General features: G+C 37.0%; 1 protein-coding gene across 3 annotated transcripts in view; it reads left to right on the top strand.

Moving 5' to 3' along the window:
• The window catches only part of ARHGEF3 (Rho guanine nucleotide exchange factor 3), a 136,810-nt gene that overhangs the window by 60,666 nt on the left and 56,546 nt on the right, over positions 1-19,598 (top strand). For all 3 annotated transcript variants that reach the window (XM_075432845.1, XM_075432844.1, XM_075432847.1), the window contains one exon: positions 12,280-12,342. In XM_075432845.1, coding sequence (XP_075288960.1) covers positions 12,280-12,342 — 63 coding nt within the window. The remainder of the gene's footprint in view (positions 1-12,279; positions 12,343-19,598) is intronic.

The following is a 19,598-nucleotide window of genomic DNA, read 5'->3' on the forward strand; positions in this document are numbered from 1 at the left end:
GCAGGATGGTGGTTTTATGTTTTTGGGTTTGCTTTTTTATCATACACATGTAAACTTCTCTGTCTCCTAGTGTGAAAATGAGGATTTTGGCTGATGCTAGGGTTTAAATGTGAACATTCATAGCTATATGCAGGACTATCTATTGTCAAAGTGAAAGCTGTAACAGATGCTATTTACAGTGTATTTACAGTGTGTAGTGATTCTACTGTGCGGCATGTGTACATGGTATCACCTGGAAAACTGGGTTCAGTTTTAGACATTTCACTTTGGAAAGATGTGGACAGAAAAGCAGCAAGATTGATAACTGTAGAAAATACAGCCTATGAAGAAAGTTTAAAAGATTTAAAGCATGTTGTGTAGCAGAAGACTTGATATGAGGTACAAGTATACACTGGTCTCTGAGTGTGTGGGAACAGTTATAAAGTTGGTACTTGTTCTTTGTATTTGCCAAGGATAGCACAGGAATAAGTGGGCTTATTCCATAGCGAGGGAGATTTAGGTTAAATATTTTGGGGGGAAACACTTCCCAATTGTGATGTTAATTCAGCAGTAGAACAGAGTATACAATTATATTATGAAGTCTGTCATATCAAACTTTTCAGCGTAATTTAGAAAGCTGTACTGTACACATTGACCTGTTTTACATGCTGCAGTGGTTAGCATTTAATACTTTATTGTTCTTAAAGATTTGTGTGGGGTTTTGGGCTGTTAATGTGTGAATAGGAGTAGCACGTTAGGGTCACAAGTGCACAAATGTGGTCTCTAATTTTGTAGCTCTAGTCCCAGTTTGTAGCATCCTTCCACTTTCTGGAAAACTAGAGAGCTTCCTTGTATTTAAGGAGAAAAGTTATTTCAAAATATTTGCGTATATGTTGAATAAAAACATACTTTGAAGTTCTTGGAAACGTGATGAAGGTGGAGGCCTGTAGTGCAAGGCAAGCAAGTCAAGGATATGTTCAGGGGCCTGTATGCTCTTGGATTTGTGGTGGAGACTGTGACTTAAGTATACTGAAGCTGAAGACTGGGTTGTTAATTGGGATATTTTTTTTTTACGTTCCCTGTGAAAATTTTTAACAGTGAGAGGCATGGTCTGTGTGATAAATTTATTGCACAGAATGTTTTTAAGATGCTACCTGGAATGCTTTATGCAGTTCTGACTTAAATCATGTTTAAGAAAGGTAAATAAAAATTTCAACAGGCTCGACCTATCAGAGAAATTGAGCTATTAAACTAGTGAAAATTAGGTTAATAGGTGTTATACATTTGAATTCTCAGTTTTTACTAAATAGCTTGAGAATTGGACTGGTGTTTACTACCTGCTGTACTGTTAAATTGGTGTAGTCTTTTTGGGTGTACTGAATATGCATGTTTGCTGTGGGTATGTATTTTAGGTATCATTTACTTGAAAATTTATAGCAGAAGTAACCTAATAAATGCCACAGTTTTCTTGGAACACCAAGGAGATATGTGTTTGTCTGTGATGTAAAATCACGCAGATTGTTTGGTGTTTAGTAAAATTGCTGAGCTCACATTGAAATATTTCAAGTTGGGTGTGAATTCTGTCTCCTGTTCTATATGTTTTGTCCAAAATAATTGAAGCCTTTATGCCTTGGTCAATTTTGGTTGCAACTGGGCAACCTATTTTAAAAAAAATAAGTCAAGAATCAGCAGTCATAGGGGTATCCACCTATGCCATACAAGCCTTGTTTCCTGAGAAATGGAGCTAAAGTGTTTGTGTGTTATATATAGTGAACCCAAAAATGGACGTAGCAACATGTAATTTTAGTAAAAGTGGTGGTGTTTTTATCTGCAGAAAAATCCATTTTGTGTGCAGCGATTTTACCTATTCTGCGTGATGCTGAAGAAGAGCACTTGAGGCGCTTAGATCAAAAGCCACATGCAGGAACCTGTCTGTGGTTTTAAAGGTACAGCAGCATAACGATGCTGAATGCAGGAGACTGGGAGAAAGCAGACTAACAGTAAAGTATTAGAATGACAAGGGATGACTGCAGTTTGTGCAAACGTAAGCCAATTGAATGCAACGGGGAGGCCTAGTTTATGGAAAATTTTTTATGCTTGATTCTGGTGCTGTGCACAGCATCAGCAAGACAAGCTCTCCTTTACAGTGAGCAGCTCTGTTGGATTCTTAAAAACAAACCAACCAACCCCCAAATGTAAAAAATAAATAATATAATTAAAATTATAATAAAGTGTCATTTGAATGAATCTGCTTTTCAAGTGAGAAAATTTCATTGTAGTTTTTGTTCCAATAAAAAAAAGTCTTTCCTCTTACATACACAGATGTAGCAGTTTTGAAACCAGAAGTGGTGGTTGACAGCTGTGATTAAACGGTCAACTGCTGCAAGTGCAGGTTGTTTCTGTCCAGTCAGAGGAAGTCCCCATGCCTTCAAGTGCACAAAATCTTGAAGGGTAGAGTTAGAGCATGAAAATAGCCCAGCTTTGATTATTCTTGCTTTTACAACTAGACCTGTAATAAGCTGCCTGAACACAAACATGCAAGGCCAGGAACGGCAACTTCATCACGTAAGCTTGCCAAAGGCAAAGGAATCCAGGTATTATTTGCATGCTGACTGATTATATTACTTGAGGGCACAGAGAGCTGGATCTGACAGAACCCAGCTGAAAAGTGTTTGTGGGAAGAACAGAAGATCAATCTAAATAGCGTATGGGCTCTTTTAAATTGCATCTTAGTTTTTATTTATATGATAGGTGAATTTAGAATCCTTCGATACTGCTTGTGTTAATTAAAAGCGTAATTTATGTAGCAGTCTTCAAGTTCTGACTGAGAAAGGATCAGTTAATAAAGATTGCTGTTCACTCATGTAACAAAGAACTCCTACGGAGAAAGAAATAAAAACATGTAACTTATTTATCTGAAGTTGATTCAGACTTTATAGTAATCTGTGAAAAAATTTCAGCATAATTAACTCTCTGCTAGATTCCGGTGACTGATACTCTCCCCGTCTTCCAAAAAGGGGAAGGAAGAAGGTTAAATAAAGATAGAATAAATACCAGTCCTCGAACAAAGCTCTGCTGATCCTTGTCCTGACAGCATCCCGTACATGTACACCGATTTCCTGTTGTTAATGTTGAACACATTGAATATAACTTTCATTGCATTGTTCGGTGTTCACTTTATATTACATTGACTGGAAAATCTCAAACTCGTCACAAAATGCACTGTAGAAGTAAAGCTTACTCTCTGCTCAGAGGAAGATGAAAAGGAGTTGCCACTTTGTCTGGCAGAGCTGTGGGTGAGTGACACTTCAGGAGCACTTTGACACTTAAGTTTCGGTGGCCAAGCCTGAAGTGCCAGAGATGGCCTCACCTCCATGTCAGAGTTTTCTCCTGTGTTGTAACAGAATTAGAGCACGGTCTGTTTGTTCATTTGTGTGTTTTGCTTGGGGCATCAGGAACAAGCAAGTCCTGTTACTAACACCAATATCCAGGGAGTCTGCGAGCAGAACACGCGCGGGGTCGGAAATAGAACCAGCAGAGCTTCCCACTAGACTTGGTGCAAACTGTACAGTCGGTTCGTCTCTGACTGTTTCTCCCTCAAAAGAAACAAAACTTTTGTTTAGATTTTTGTGTCATTCCTAAGAAAAAGAAGTCTGTAAGGTCTTTGGTATTCTGATCAGTAGAGGGCAGCGGAAATATACATGGAAACCAGTTTTATTATAAAACTAAGGAATGTTTGGTTCTCTTTAGAGCTTAAGCAGGTTCTTTTTGCCAATATAACATAAAGAACTGTGATATTGGAATGCAGGGTAACAAGTTCTGTTCCTCTTTAAATTTTTGTGTTAGAATTCAGTATTCTGAACTAATGGTCCCCAAAAGCATGTGAGATGCATTATTCAGCTAAAAGGCACTGTGCTCTGGGAACACCTGCTTTAAGAAGCCATGGTCTTCCTGTGCCTTCACGCTGTTAGGACCATCAGTGGCACGGCCGCAGAAGTGAAAGCAAGCAGGGAGGAATACTGGTACGGGCATGAAGGTGAGAGGTAGGCTGTGGCAAACTGAAAAGACGGCTGGCCTTAAAAGATGACAGAAGATTCATCTTTCTCTGAATGAGCTTAAATTAGGGAATGAATTATCACTTGTTTGTGAAATTGCAATTGTTTAGTGCTTAACCCAACTTAGGAGGAACACCGTATTCAGCAGAAATTCAGAGGTTTCTTTCTGGTTATTACAGACAGATGCTTATGTGATTACTATGACCCAGTCTCGGTCTCTACAGATTTCTTTCTAGAACTGTGCATTGTATCAGTCAGGCCAAAGTGCTCTCTCTTTTTTTTTTTTTTTTTTTTTTGGTGGGTCATCTGTACCTTTATTTCATTTTAGACACTTGAATGTCAGTGCAGCAGTAATGTGATCAGATGGAAAGTGGGCAATCCTACATGAGGTTTATTCTTGTTTCGGTATCACTGGGTTGAAGATGGGTAACGCGACACCACTGCTGCCTCTTCTAGTGCACTTCTGAAGTCTGTGGTGGTGTAGCCTCCCACCTGTGTCAGGAAATGTTATATTAGTGATTGTTATTGAGGTTATTAATATTTTGCCTAGTAATTTTATACCCGATTTAAGCTAGATCCAAGGCATATTTTGTTAACTGAGTGAAGACAGCAGGTGAGAAAAATGTGGATGCGTTTAGTCAGTTTCTTCCTGTTGTATTAGGAAGACCAAACTGAAATATTTTAACTTTTTCCTTTCTGGCTGTGTAATCTGTGAAACTTCTGGAAACATTTTAAATCAGTCTGGAGAACTGAAATATTGCCTACTTCCCTCCCAGTCCAGTGTGTCATTGCTTTCATCCTGCCTCACTTCTTGCATACCTTATAACATCTGTTTTTGTAGTATTTGTGCCTCATCACTGGACTCTGTCCTGACTCTGAATCCTCCATAATCCGTGATATAATGATCTGGGAGCTTGATACCTTTGAGATCATTTGAATGTGATTTGAAACGGAAACAGTGAAAACTTGAAACGGATCTTACAACACAGAAGCAACAGCAGGTGGAGGTTTTTGAAACATTAAATAAATAAATTTGGTGTTGGCAAGTGGTATTTTTCAGGGCTTTTTGAGAGAGAGATCAACATGTTATAGATGGGTGTGGAAGTACTGTCAAAATACAAAGGAAAAAGATGAGAATTGTAGTGTCTGAATATTCTTTTGAATGTTCTCTCTGTACATATAGGGTATGTATAAACATAAAAAATAAAAATTAGAAGGGTGCTTAGAATAGCTAGTATATTTGAATATATACACGTGGAATTTGCTGATAAAAATTTATATATCAAGAGAATTTATAAGCAGACCAATTATTTTGAAGGAATGTTGTATAAAAACAGTGCGAGTAGAAATTCACATGAAAGTGTGAATTACTGTTCTGATTTTATGGCTTTGTAGAAAGAAAATGATGATATGTTCCTGCCTTATTCCCAGCTGCTTGAACACTTGAGTGTGATTCCTAGTGCAGAAGGCCATCATCAGGCTTTCCGTGTGAAGGTTCCTTGTAGATTGAGGGACTCTCAGCTGGCTAAGGAGATATTGATTGCTTTTTAAAAGAAAAACAAAAAATTAATGTAGTAGAGCTGCTTTTCGTGTAGACATAGTCTGCCCTTTGGATTGTGGCTTGAACCTTTTCTGGCCTATTATGTTTGACTTTTTATTAAGTATTTGGTCTGGTTTCTCCACTTCTTTCTCTTTAATCCTTTTTGGATTTTATTTTTAACTCAGTCTGACAGAGATACTGTTCTTTGAGTTGTCCTTGATAATACTGTACCATAAACTGGAGAGGAGCATCAAACCCAGAACAGTGAATCCTCTTCTGCCTTTTCGTCACCAGTAAAAATGATAAAAATTTTGTTGGCTAAATAGTTTTCCAATTTCTGTATTATTGCAAATTTTGGTGTTATTTAGTTTTGTGGGGTTTTACTTTTTGATTAAACTTCTATTACATAGGATAAACTTAGCAAAAATGCAGCGTTTATACATTAATGAATGAATGCATTCGTTGGGTTATTATTCATGACCCAATTTGCTTTGATAAAAGCAGGCAATCGATTAGGAAACCATTCACGTATCAAATAGAGACAGAAAATATGTTGACCTTTTTAGATATTTTAATTTGAAAACGTAGTGTGTGGTGATGTTCTATTATAAGACTTGGTACTGGGAGTCCATAACTACTCTCACTATTGAACTTCACAAAAAAATATGTTAACTTGCATTTTGCCACCTGGAAATCCTTTTAAAGACACTTTGAATTATTACTGGTATGGAAAACTGTTTCTTCAACTTAACAATGTTTACCCAAATATTTTTGGTTCATCACATACTTCTCTCCCCCAAAATCTTAATAGGATTTTCAAAGGAACTGTAACAGAACATGTTGTGATATGTTTGCCTGGATTTTTTTTTTAAGTGAAAAAATGTATGTGATATATATTTGTGTATGCACATATATATTATATTTTTATATATAAGTGTATGTGTTTATATGCATCTCTACCTACTTATATTTATTTAAATCATATATTAGAACTGCATTTTTTATAAAGTTCATTTCTTCCAATTAGCAGATGTATGTTCTGGAAAGAAGAAGCTTTTTAGATATTTTCATATGAAAATAATTTGAAATATAGAATGATTAAATAGTTTCTAGTGCTTCTTCATTTTGGACTCCTTGTTTTGGGGGGATGGAGAAAGTCTGTTTTGGTAGAATGAATGGATCATGATTTGTTAAATGGATTTCTGTATGAAAAAAGGGCTTAAAAACTAAGTTGGTTAGTATTTTGTTTTGAAATGAGTCTGTGTATGACTTAGAAGGTTTAAGGATATTATGTGCCTGTGGAAACACATTGTCTTGATCTATTATTTATTTTGATGCCAGTCTTTGTGCAGACACATATTTAAGGAATTAAAATGGATAGATGATTTAGCAAAAGTCAGTGATTCTTCTGAAAAGCATGTCCTTCTCTGTCACAGGATGAGTTTTTTATTAAGCTATTTTCGTGCATCTTTGCATTTCATCTCCCAAGTGGTAAAATATAAATCTCTGGTATTGGTAACTAAAACCCGGTGATGGGGAGAGGATGTTAATCCAGCCTTCCTATAACAATGTCTTATTGCTCTAATTCCTTTAATTAAATGACTGCTTTAATATATAATTGGATATCTTTCTTTCTCATCTCCTGTGAGTTAATTATTGACAACAACACTTTCCTGCTGCATTAAGACCAGGAAGTCTTCTGTCTCTATAACTAAGGATGTAATCACAGCCTTTTAGGCAACAGTATCACAGACGTGGCTCAAGAGTCAAACTTGTTACACACCCAGCCCTAGTGGTGTTGGGGACTTAGAAGTTGGCTGGTTTTGGTTTTTTGTATTTCAAAAGACAAAAAAACCCCAAGTGTGATAGAAAATGTTTTTCAGTCTAGAGCTACACATTCAGATGCATGTAATGCATCTGCGTAGTCAGTCAGAAAACACAGACACATCTCTGTTCAGAATAGTGACTTCTTATTGGTATACTTTTTCCACACAGACGTGTACACTTTTTTTAAAGTCTACAGGTATTGTGCAGAAAAGGGGGGTTGTTGAAGTCCTTTTTTCCCAGCAAGGCAGACAGCTTCATAACATTTCTCGATGTAGTTTGTTTCGAGTACATACAAATTCTAATAAAGAAGTACTCTGCAGTAAGATAGCAGGTGACATTTGTCTATTACTCATAGCCTGATGTGGAGTAATCACAGTATTTTATATTTAATGTGTTTCATACAATGCTGCAGTGTGGCATTACTCGTCATTAATATACACTGGAGATGAGGAGTAATCATGTCTGGTATAAGGATAGCACACTACCTTTAGTTGGATAATTTTTAAGATTATTACTCTGAATTTAAAATAGAGGAGGGTTCTAACTGGATAGTTCAGTTTAAAATTTCAGGAATATTCACGTTAATAGCTTTGACGTGCTTCCCAAGAACAGAGACAGGGAATGCAAATGGTTGTGTGTCTTACAACTTTATCCCAGTTTCATAGTATTCATAATATCTTTGGGCTTCTTATGGGATTTTAATGAAAACAAAAACAGATACAATCTCTAACTGGACATGGTTCCATTAAAACAACACATATGCAGTGTATTAGAAAGGGATTATGTATTACACATGTGAGGAACATAACTTGTGTATATAACTCAGGCATGCTCTGGTATCTATAAGGGCCTCAACTTTTCTATCCCTTGACATGTTTATGATTAAATCTTCTGCAATTTTCTGTAAGATCTCTGCATGGATATACTCATGGACTTAGTAGTGTATGTCAATACAGCTCACTCAGCGTGGGCTTTGTTTTTCCCTATTGCACATGCTTCTTCAACCATATAATTCTAAAAAAAGCTATTAAATTGTATGAAAACAGGTGGTTGCTACAGCCATAGGTAATTGTAAGAAATATTAACAAGATCTAGGGATACTTCATGTTCCAGGTAATAAAATGGAATTAAGAAATCTGTCTTTTCTCCCTAGTGCTATGCCTGGGCCAGTGCAGGTGTCATGTTGAATAACGATTCGCACATGTTTTTTGGCTTAACATAGTTCTTTGTGGCAATATATGCGGGTATGAAAAATCTATTGTAAAACAATATGATATAGTTAGGATTGGATACATTTATTTGTCATCAGACAACGTGTGCAATAGGTATTTGAATATTTCAGAGTTTCGCTTACTTAACCTCTCTCAAGAAGTTCACCTTTTACATTGAAACGACACTTCACTGATTTTAGTATTTGGGCTATAAATTCATTTTATCGTCAAAGATCCTTGACTTTGCAGTGAAGCTTATTCCGCTACGAACTTGTGGGACACATACAATGCTTAATCACGTAACTCCTCTTCTGGGTTCATCCTAAAGCTGTTACACTGTACTTCTAGGATCTTTTGTGAAATGAATACGCATGAAATTGTTGACATCAAAATGGAGTGAAGTTTGTGTTACTTGATGTGCCATGTGATTTAAAACATAAAATGGAGAGCAGCATTTAAGGGGTAATGTTCTGGAACATGAGAGATTCAGAGGTCAGCTGTGTAGTGCTGTGGCAACCGAGACAGGACTTGTAACTCCGGTGGGTAAAAGATCCTCACAAAGAGCAGGGATTAATTTAATGAGCACCTTATGCACCCTGCACAATATCCACTGCAATCTTTGCTTCTAATCCACTTATTATGGGCAAAGAAATTTATCTGGTAGCTCAATTATTGGATTCCCCCCCCACCCCTAACATGTGGTGTTCTCCCCCCTCCCTCCTCCCCCGGACTCGTTCAATATGTAATTGCTTTTCTTACATTTTACCTGTCTTTTCATCCTTTTTGGTGTGTATGTCACAGTTGATAGTAATTTGTTCCTCATAAGCATATGGAGATTTAATTATATAACCAAAGAGGTTGTCTCTAAATAAGATAGAAGCATGTTAGTATTTACCACTAACTACATTTCATGCTGTGCTTTACCTGAATAGCCTTGCCTTGGGCACTTGTCCTCATGGACACCGCTTTGTCCATGACACTCTGTGTTATGGACCCCCATACCTCCTTTGAATGCCGGAATCAGAAGCCCTTGTAGTTGTTGTTGTATAACTTTCCTTCTACAGTAACAGGATGTCCTATCTCCTTCAAGGTCACTTTAATCCTGTAGCCATGCTAGCATGCTTGTTCTTCCTATTATGTAAGTTATAGTCTCAATCCGCTTTCATTAGAGTTGGCCTGTGTTGGAAGTGCCATGTTCTGTGTTAATCTGTGGCCACGTAATTACCAGTAAGAGTCTTTTAATCAGTTATTTAACAAAGGAGCTACCTATATGTTACGCGTGCAGTCATTTGTCACACTCTGCTATCGATGAAATAGCATCTATTCCATTATAGTTCCAAGATGCATAGTATTCAGAGACTTTTTTTTTTATTTGACCTGTCTGTAATGTATTGGGAACACAGACTCTAACCAAGCACCTGATTTACTTTTTTGTTTAGGGGGTGGGGTGATGAAGTAATACCTTTTATTGTATTACTATATTGATTGTTTTGGAATTAACTTTTATTCTAATATTTTGCAGACTGAGGCTTAGGTTTACACCATTTTTATATTTCCATAACTAAAGGTGTCAGACTTAAACCAACGCCAACCCAAGCTGTGAATGTGGTTTCATCCCATCCATCCGTACACCAGCATCACCATTAGTATAGATTCCGGTATACCAGATCCATGCATGATTTCAATTTACCCTTTGCTTGCAGAAATCTGTATTCCACATCTGAACACCCTTCATTTTGGTTTAACCTGTGTCCACTGTATGGGAGGGATGGTACCTTTTAGTTTTGTAATTTCTTGTTTGCGAAGTAAAGACTTGGTGTTGTCTTTAGTTGTATTGTATGTTGATTCTACTTAAGGATGCATACATTTGTGTCTACAGAAGTCTAATTAGGTTTGAAGAATAGTGTGCAACACATTCACTAGGATCTTAGGAAATGTTACCCTCTGGGCAAAGTACAGACTGCAGATCTCATCCCTGTTTTGTGTTTTTCATAATGAATTCGCATTGGTTAACCCCAGAATATAATTCAGATTAGTTTATGCTGTGGGGAAAAAAACCCCAACCTTATAAAACACTGCTACAGGATAAGCAAATATACTCAGTATTATTTCAGATATTTCTGTTCCATGCTCAGTTTGGTCTGGTTCAGAAATTTCTGTGTTCTCTTCTTTTAACTTGTTGCTAAAAATCTGTACTATAACAGTAAGAAGAATTTGATTGTGCCTAGTCTGAGGGTGAAGAATTACTTGTCATAAAACACTTCTTGTTGTGTAATGTGGTTAGAGAACTCCTGATCCAGTTTCTACTTCTGAATAATAATGGTATTAAAACACAGCTGTTCTTGACTTTAAAATTATTATGTTTAGAAAACAGTGAGACAAGTTACATCCTAAAAAAAAAAAGCAAAATTGTATTTAAATATGATTACATAAGTCAAAGATCTGCTGAAAACTAGTGAGTAAATGTAAAGTTTCAACACCTCCAGTTTTGTTTTAAAACAGCATGAAATAAAAACTTCTGGAGTCTATGATAAATATTCCTTATCTTTATTCATCAAAGAAAGTTCTCAGAATTCATATGCTTGATCTAGTAGATGCAATGATTGTTTTACTGGCATGAGGGAATAAAACCTCCAGGCTTTAGAAGAGCTAGTAGTGTGGGTACTGGGGAGGAGGGATACAGTGTGTGTGTGTATATATATACATATTTTGTAATTATTAGTTAAAAAAAACCTGCACAGTGTGCATCTCTGGCCTTATTGCTGAATTTTGGTCATCTCGTAAAATAGGAGCTCCTTATGGCATCTCTGTGGGTTTTTTTGGTTGGTTAAATTGCTCGTCTTTGACTTCTGTAGACTGGAAACTAAATCCCAACTATTACTATCTGTGAATGCTTATCTCTAGTTGACAGTGGAAGACGACACAGCTGGATAAATAAAGATCATGTATGCTGTGACTTCTCCTGTTTCCTAAGTCTTCTTGGCCTAGTAGAAAATGCAGAGCTCTGTTAAATTAAATTTCATACTTCTTATTGGAAGGGCATGAGGATTAATCTTGTGGTGAATCTGTGAAATGACATCAGGGAGGGCTTGCCATTTCCCAAAACAAAACTTAAATATAGAGCAGGATGCAGTCACTGACATGGATATTGAAATCCAAATATATGTTAATTGAAGTCCTGCAGTACATTTCACCTGTTGTCCTCACTATGTAATATTGTCTCTCTGGGAGTGGTACTTGATTGCTGAATGTATCTTTTGAAAAATCTAAGTATAGGCTTTCGACACAAAATACAAGTTTCTCCTTCTGATGGTTTCATTAGTTACAAAAGTTAATATCAAGTACCAAACTACAGTTTACAATATGCAATAGTTACTTGTGCTTTTAATTAGAAATAGGTTTCTTAATAGGAAGTGAACTTAATCTGTGTGAGCAGAAAAAGAAACATTAGTTTACTAATGTGCTAATAAGTAGCTTTTGAACTTGTGAAAACAGAGCTTATATTCACATCCATGGTGATTATAATGATGATGAGAGAAAATAATGAACTATATATATACATGCATATATATGGGTATGACTTTATGTAGACCTGTTTCAGGATCAGGCTAATGGTAGTTGGTACTATTCATCAAAACTGAGCTTTTCTTTTTATTTTGTTTTCTAGAAGAAAAGAAAAAAAAGTACTCAAGATGAAGATACAATCAGTATCTGCAGCCTGGATACAAGTGTGAGTAATTTTGTTTTCGTTTTTGCCTTCCCTGCCCACCTCCTCAAATTAAAATATGGCTATAATGGGTGCTCTGAAACAAACCCGTTCATCTTTTCAGCTGTATTGTTTTAATTCATATCATGGATAACTTGTTCTGCTTATTACTAAAAATTTAACAGCTGATGTATTACTGCTTTTTATTTTTCTGTAGTAAAACTTTTAAAGAGAAAAATAAAAAGTCAGAATGACACTTTAGTGTAAAGCAGAAAATGTCTTACTAGTAAATAATTATGAGGATAAAAAGGCATTGTGAATGCAGGACTATAAAACAGACCTTTTATCCCAATGCATGGCTGTATGAGAGATTTTATTCCAGTTATGTAAGTGGTGGTTAATGCTGGTGTTGTGAACCTGTGTAATGTAATATTAATACAATTGTGAGACCTGCGTTTGTCACTGCTGAAGTGATGCACGCATTGCATACAATACAGCCTTGCTATTCTATCACATGCTTCAGATGTGCAGAAGCTATCAGAAAACATTTTATATAAATTGGGCAGTTTTTAATGTGTGTGCTTTTCTATACAAATAGACTGTTTCTGATTTGTGAATTTTTTAATCGTTTCTGTAAGTAAAGGTGAAATATTGACTTGTCTGAGTTAGTAAAACTGGTGTTATAATTTAAAAAAAAAAAGGTCTACAGTGACTGATGTCTGCTTACTTTAAAAAGAAGCTACAAGGACCAAATTCTCTCTATTGATTTGGTGGGTGCTGAATCAAAGTTTTAATGAGTGTAATTACGCAGTAAGCTGCAATGTGTGGAGGGAGCTGGGCTTGTTCAGCCTGAAGAAGAGAAGGCTGCGAGGGGACCTAATATATACTTACAAATATCTGAAGGGTGGGTGTCAGGAGGATGGGGCCAAGCTCTTTTCAGTGGTGCCCAGCGACAGGACAAGGGGCAATGGGCACAAACTGAAGCAGAGGAATTTCCATCTGAACATGAGGAAGAACTTCTTCCCTCTGAGGGTGACGGAGCACTGGAACAGGCTGCCCAGGGAGGTTGTGGAGTCTCCTTCTCTGGAGATATTCAAGACCCGCCTGGACGTGGTCCTCTGCAGCGTGCTGTAGGTGACCCTGCTTCGGCAGGAGGGTTGGACTAGATGACCCACAGAGGTCCCTTCCAACCCCTACCATTCTGTGATTCTGTGATAAGGGTACACTTGCATTTATCATTTCAAATCCGTAGAACTAAAGTAGATGTAGGAAAATTTACCCTTTCTTCTGTTCAGTGTTTGTATCATCATTTTCAGTGTTTTGTTTACAATCAGCTGTTAAACCAGTTTTCCCTTCCTGTAGACCTCTCATGTAGTACAGACAGAAAAAGTAAGTTAAAAAGTAGAGAATAAAAGCCACTTGTTTTAAGCGTTTTATTTCTTAGCAGTTGTCAAACCTAGTGCTGTGGTTTCTTTAATGATCAGATTTTATTTTTAAGTATATCAGTTCTTTGAAGAAGCGATTACATTTAAGGTTTCAGGGAAAATTATAAATGTTGACTATTTATTTTGGACAAACTGATAGCTTTTTAGATGCCTGACTGATCTGAGATGGAAAATGCTGGTTTTAACTATTTACATGTTTCTGTAAAGAGTATGTATTTTATTCATGTATAATTAAGATATATGATATATATGAATAGGTAGTGGTATGCAGTGTATCTTGAAGAATGGTCAGTTTATTTAAGCATATAATTTATATGAATACTAGCTGATTTATCTTTTTTTGCTTGAGGTAACTTGAAGCCTGTCACCACTTTTTCCTATTACCAGACAGTACTTACTATCTTACGCTGTACTGCCAGACAGAATATACTATGTCTTGTGTCTTTGAAACTTACTTTGCCCTGAACTCTTATACATTATAATACTACAGTTTCCTGTTCAACGTGTGATACTGTGCTCTCATCACTGGTAATAATTGGTGTTAAGGCTAGTTTGTCTCTGGCTGTGACAGAAGACAAACTGTCCAGGTGACTTCCTTCGAGAGGGAACATGCCTTTGGTTTGGGAAATCAGCCTGGCATGTGACCTCAGAACAACACCCTCAATTTTTTTAGCTTTAGTTAACTGTTCAAATGTGCACATCAAAACTTGGTGCTGTTGACATTAGAAGTAGCTGGGCAGGAAGAATTACATGTTTTCTAACAACTCATGTTCCTGCCAATTAGATTATAATTAACCTGATAAAGGAGGACTATCACCTTTGTGAGCGTCCTGGACATGGCAAATAAGCATTTGTTTTTCTTTCCACATCATATTTTGCTGATGAATAGTGATAAAGACCATGCTGAGTATGCATGTAGATTGAATAGGTGCTCATTAAGTTCTAGGTGTCTCATGTCATTAGAACACATTAGAGAGTCTTCTCACTGCACTGTGGAATGTTGTAGTATGAAGAGGCAGCTGGAATCCAGCAGTCTGTGGCTGAATCCTTATCCATAGAAGCATTTTGTTCTCTGCGTGTGCTTAAAAAGCACAAGAAAAGGGAGACATGCTAGAAGATGCTATTTATGTTGGAGAGAGATGCGTCTTTGGTCGGCTTGGGTTTTGCTCTTAGAGAGTGATAATTGACATTCCAGACAGTTAGGAGATTTTGTTACAGAGCAGAGAGTTGTCTGTCTTTTGTTCTCATGTTTGTGAAGGCGAATTCCAAAAAGAAGGTAAATTTCAAAAAGAATTGGTTCATACCTCACAGAAACCAGCTGTGCGTGGTGGTATGCAGAATCACCTTTTCTTACTGTGTTGCTTTCCACTATTCATATACTTATGCCAAAAAAAAATCGAAACAAAAAAAACCACCCCCACCATCCCCACCCCCCCACCCTCCAGAAAAAAACCCAAATACCTGGGGGGGGGTGGGGGGAAGGGAAGTATCTAGAATAATCAAAAGTTTGTAACAGTTTTCATATAAGAAACAATCAAATATACTGAAACTTACATAAACTGAAATCAAATATACTGGGAAAAAGATAGGTGATTAGTTCTATGAAATATGATCAGAATAAGGTTATTCAATCCCTTGTGATTAAGGGCACAAAATGAAACTCTTTCTAGATTGATATCAAACCAAAAGGGATACTTCTTCACCTAGCATGCAGTGGCAGAATTCTGGCACAGAGTGTTCTGGATACCAGAGGTTTGCAGGAGTTCAAAAAGCAGATCGGACAGATTCATGGAAGAAAAATACATCAAGAGCTGTTAGACCGAGTGAAATTGTGCATCTGAAGAAATCCTTCAACTTGCATGCTTCTGGAGTCTGGGAGAGTAATCTACACGTGTATCACTGGGGGTTTACTCTGCTTTCACACATGTCCCTGGGCAGCTGGTTTTTACCATTGCTGGCGATATGGTCCTGGCCTCAGAGATCCGTCCTTAGCCTGAGTCACAGCTGCTCTGAGGTGACTTTAATTAGTCCAATACACTACTTTTTTTTTTTCTTCCAAGCAGTTACAGTTTTGAAACACAATGAGGGCCCTACACTTAGTTGGAGCCTTTGGGTTGTAGCATGACGTAAATAATTAAATATTCAGCTTCCTTTGTCTAGCAGCTCTCTTATGTCTTTGAAAAGATGTGCCAGATTGCTTATATCGATATCCTCAATGAAAGTGTTTGTTTTCCAGGGTAGTGGCTAAGAATATCAACATTTAAATGCATGTGTTCCATATTATGAATTTAGATTCTAACTGGTGTAATTATGTATTATTAAAGTTTTACAGGTGATAAATCTTTTGGGCTCTGTAATAAAATTCTTATTTTTTTATTAAATAGTGTATGTATTTAACAGAGAAGCGTATTAGACTTTCCTGTGCAGCATATTCCTAGTTTGCTTAATTAGGTGAATGACTCCTGTTCTGTTCTTCCAGCTCGCTTAGCTGCTGATGTGAGGAAACACTGTCAGTCCGGTGCTGCAGTCGCTGTTGCCCTGGCTTCATGGGCATCACCTCAGCGCTGTGCCTCCTCTTAGTACCTGCCAATGGAAAGATTTGGCCATCTTTTACTCTGTCTAAAGTTTCCAATTTGTGTCCGTGCATCTGTTCATCACCTTTGTCCAGGAGAGAGTAGGGACGGGAAAGAAAGAGTATTAACTATTTAAAGACTGAAGTTGCTTCATGCCATGGAAAGCAACACATATAGGTCTTGTGCCAATTTACATAATCTGTCTACAATCCTTTTATAAAAATAGATTTTATTTTTTTTTATGACTGACTATTGCCAGACACCTCTCTCTCTTCCAGGAGAATCAGTCATAAAGACAGAATTTCCTTTCACAGGAAATGCTGGTTGGGGCTTTGCTGACTCAGGACAAGGACTGGTAACCTAAGCAGGTTAAATGATCTTTGTATTTGTTTAGTGATCTGGACTGGTATTGATGCTTCAGGAGTTGCTAAACTGGCTTATTAAACTGACTGGTTGGTCTTAGCTGATTTTCTCTCGAGCTTAAAGAAATGGATTTGTAAATCCTCTCCATGTCAAATAGTTTGTGATAACTTGTGGCAGATGTGGCCAGCAGACTGTGAGGGCTGAGTGCAAGCATACAGGAGGCCACTGCAGTTGGAAGGCTGCATTTAAATGGAAATGCATGTGTTGTCCAACACGCTTTTGTTCCCGTTGGCCTCCACTGGAAGGCTTACCTTGTATTCAGTCTATACAGTTAGCTCAGCCTGTAGGGTGTTTTGTGCTTGTGCTCTTAAAATGGTGGTACATTCTAGAGTGATTTGCATATGCATATAGATTTACAGACATTATGTAATTAACATGGCTTACAGAAACTTTAGATTTTATAGATATCCTTTTATAGCTTGGAGAATTGGGACAGAGAATCAGAGACAGCTTGCAAGATCATACAGGGCTAAGTAGTTTTTCGTGTTTAAAACACCCCACTGTAGCCCCACAATTTTCTGTATTCCTCTTCATGCAGACACTGTGTCTCTCCTTACTTAAATTCTGAGCAGTTTCCAGATTTTTCTGCCTGTGCTTTCACTCCTTGTTGCTGCTGCCGCTGCTGTTCTTTTCCAATACCCAGACTTTGAAAAGCGCGTCTGCAGTCTGTGCAACCTTCTTCTGAGCCTGGGGGAGTGCTGGAGGAGTGCAAGGGTTTGTGCTCCTCAGTCGGGTCAGGTAGCCAGAGTTCTTCCACTGTGCTCTGGACCTTTCTTGGCAACAGGCTATCCGTTTAGTTTCTGCAGACCAACTGCTCTTTGGAAATTTTGGGCTGTAACGTATAGATGGCGTATCATACTAAGCAAAGTGGTAATGGACACTGTTATCTGAAGATTTTTACATAGAGCGCTCAGTAATGTTATTAAAAGTGATGTATTCTTAATGGCTATAGGAAAAGGGGTAGCTGCAAAGTAGCTGAAGTCTTGTAAAGGTGGTAGATGATACCCTGTGCCTGATGACTCTCAACTCTGTAAAATCCTGAGTAACTCAGGAGGTATCCAGGCCAAAAAGCTGGTAAAACCTAATACAAAACTTGTACTTTTCGGAATAGAATTATACTTATTTAAGCAAAATTCTGTTCAGAAGAGGAAACAGAGCAATGGTGTGCAGTTCTCTGCAATCAGTTGTATGAAAAAAATGTAAAATCATGGAAGTTGCTTTTGTTTTCTTGTTATATTGAGGAGAAAGAACAAACAACAAATAAGTGGTGGACTACACAAGTAAAACATCTTCATAAAGAAGGTAAAATTCCATATGCAAGGCCTCAGAAGAGTTACTTATTTTGCTTATATAGAACAGTTGCTATTACTGAAAATAAAAGTCTTCCAAATGGTCATTTGTTAGTGCATTCTGAACTGGAGAAGTCCTACTGCTCTGTCTGCTTGCAAGTTAATAAAATAGGCCCCAATATAAAATACAAACATGAAGTTGCCCAGACTTAAGCTACATTTGCATACACTACATCAGAGTTCATTAATTTTGATTGCTTTTAGTGCTGTGTGAACATTTGTTTTGTATTTGAGAGTCAATACAACTGAAACATTCCTTGACCTAATTAAACTTAATTATAAACTCAATAATATTTGATTGCTAAGGTATGGTGAGCTAGCTCTGAAAAGCTTAGAGAGGATTACTTCTACATGAGCTTATCAGAGTTGAGATAATTAAAATATATATTGTATCTGGGTCTTTTTATTTCTGTGAACTCTGGACTGTTGCATGTTCATAGTATAAAAGACCTTCAGCTTGCCCAGTAAGATGTATACAATAAGTTTGAATTATGCATGACTTCTTAATATAGCTCTATCGCATAGGTGGTCAGTGCTCCATCTGGATTCAGACTTTATTATAAACTGACTGTTCTTAATCCATTATTAATCCATCATATGATTATTATAGACACTGTCTGCTGTTGGGTATTATTTGGAGTAATGTAATGTCATTTATCTTAAGGCTATGCTATGTTATTTTCTTGCTATTTCTCATTAAACAAGGCCTACAAGTACTCTATTGGAAAAATGTATAAACTGCTGGTTATGCTGCTTTCTTTTTGTTTTCCATGTTCTGGAACGATCTCAGACTTCCTGTGTAGAGTATTGCTGTGTAGCAATACAGTTGCTCTTTATTTACATGAACAGCTTCTCGGAATTTGGCTAATTGTTCCAGTAAATCTCACAGATTATTCTGGTGAAGATAGCAAATATATGAAGTTGGACATCTTCAGTACGTATCAGTCTATAACGCCAAATCCTGTGGAAACACAGACCAAACTGTCTTAAAACATACTTGTGCAACTGGGAACTCAGTAAGAAAATGGTCTCTTGTATGATTTCATCCAGTTTCTAGAAATTAAAGCTGATCTATAGATACCTTAAATGAAGTATGATTGTTAAAACTAACTTTCTTTAAGGTTTAAGTTTAAGGTATAACAATTTACCTCTTTAAAGTATAACAGTATCTTACTGTGACTCGCTGACATCTATTTGTCTGCTCCTATTTACGTTCATGTACAAGACATAATTTGAGTACAATATCCTTTCCTACAGTACAAAGAATCCACTGACCACAGGGAAATTGTTCCCCCTTTTATTATTTTTTTTCTTTTCAGAAATTGGACATGGAAGAAATCACTAGTTAACATATATGGCAAATTCAGTACAGCTCTGCCCGTATGCAAGACTATGAAGTGATCCTGTATGTGTTAAGGCTTCCAAAAGCATTTCTTTTCTTGATGTCTTAGCAGTTCTAATGTGCTACATATTTCATACAAAACAAGGTC

The sequence above is a fragment of the Opisthocomus hoazin genome, chromosome 11 (genome assembly GCF_030867145.1).
Source record: "Opisthocomus hoazin isolate bOpiHoa1 chromosome 11, bOpiHoa1.hap1, whole genome shotgun sequence".
NCBI lineage: Eukaryota > Metazoa > Chordata > Aves > Opisthocomiformes > Opisthocomidae > Opisthocomus > Opisthocomus hoazin.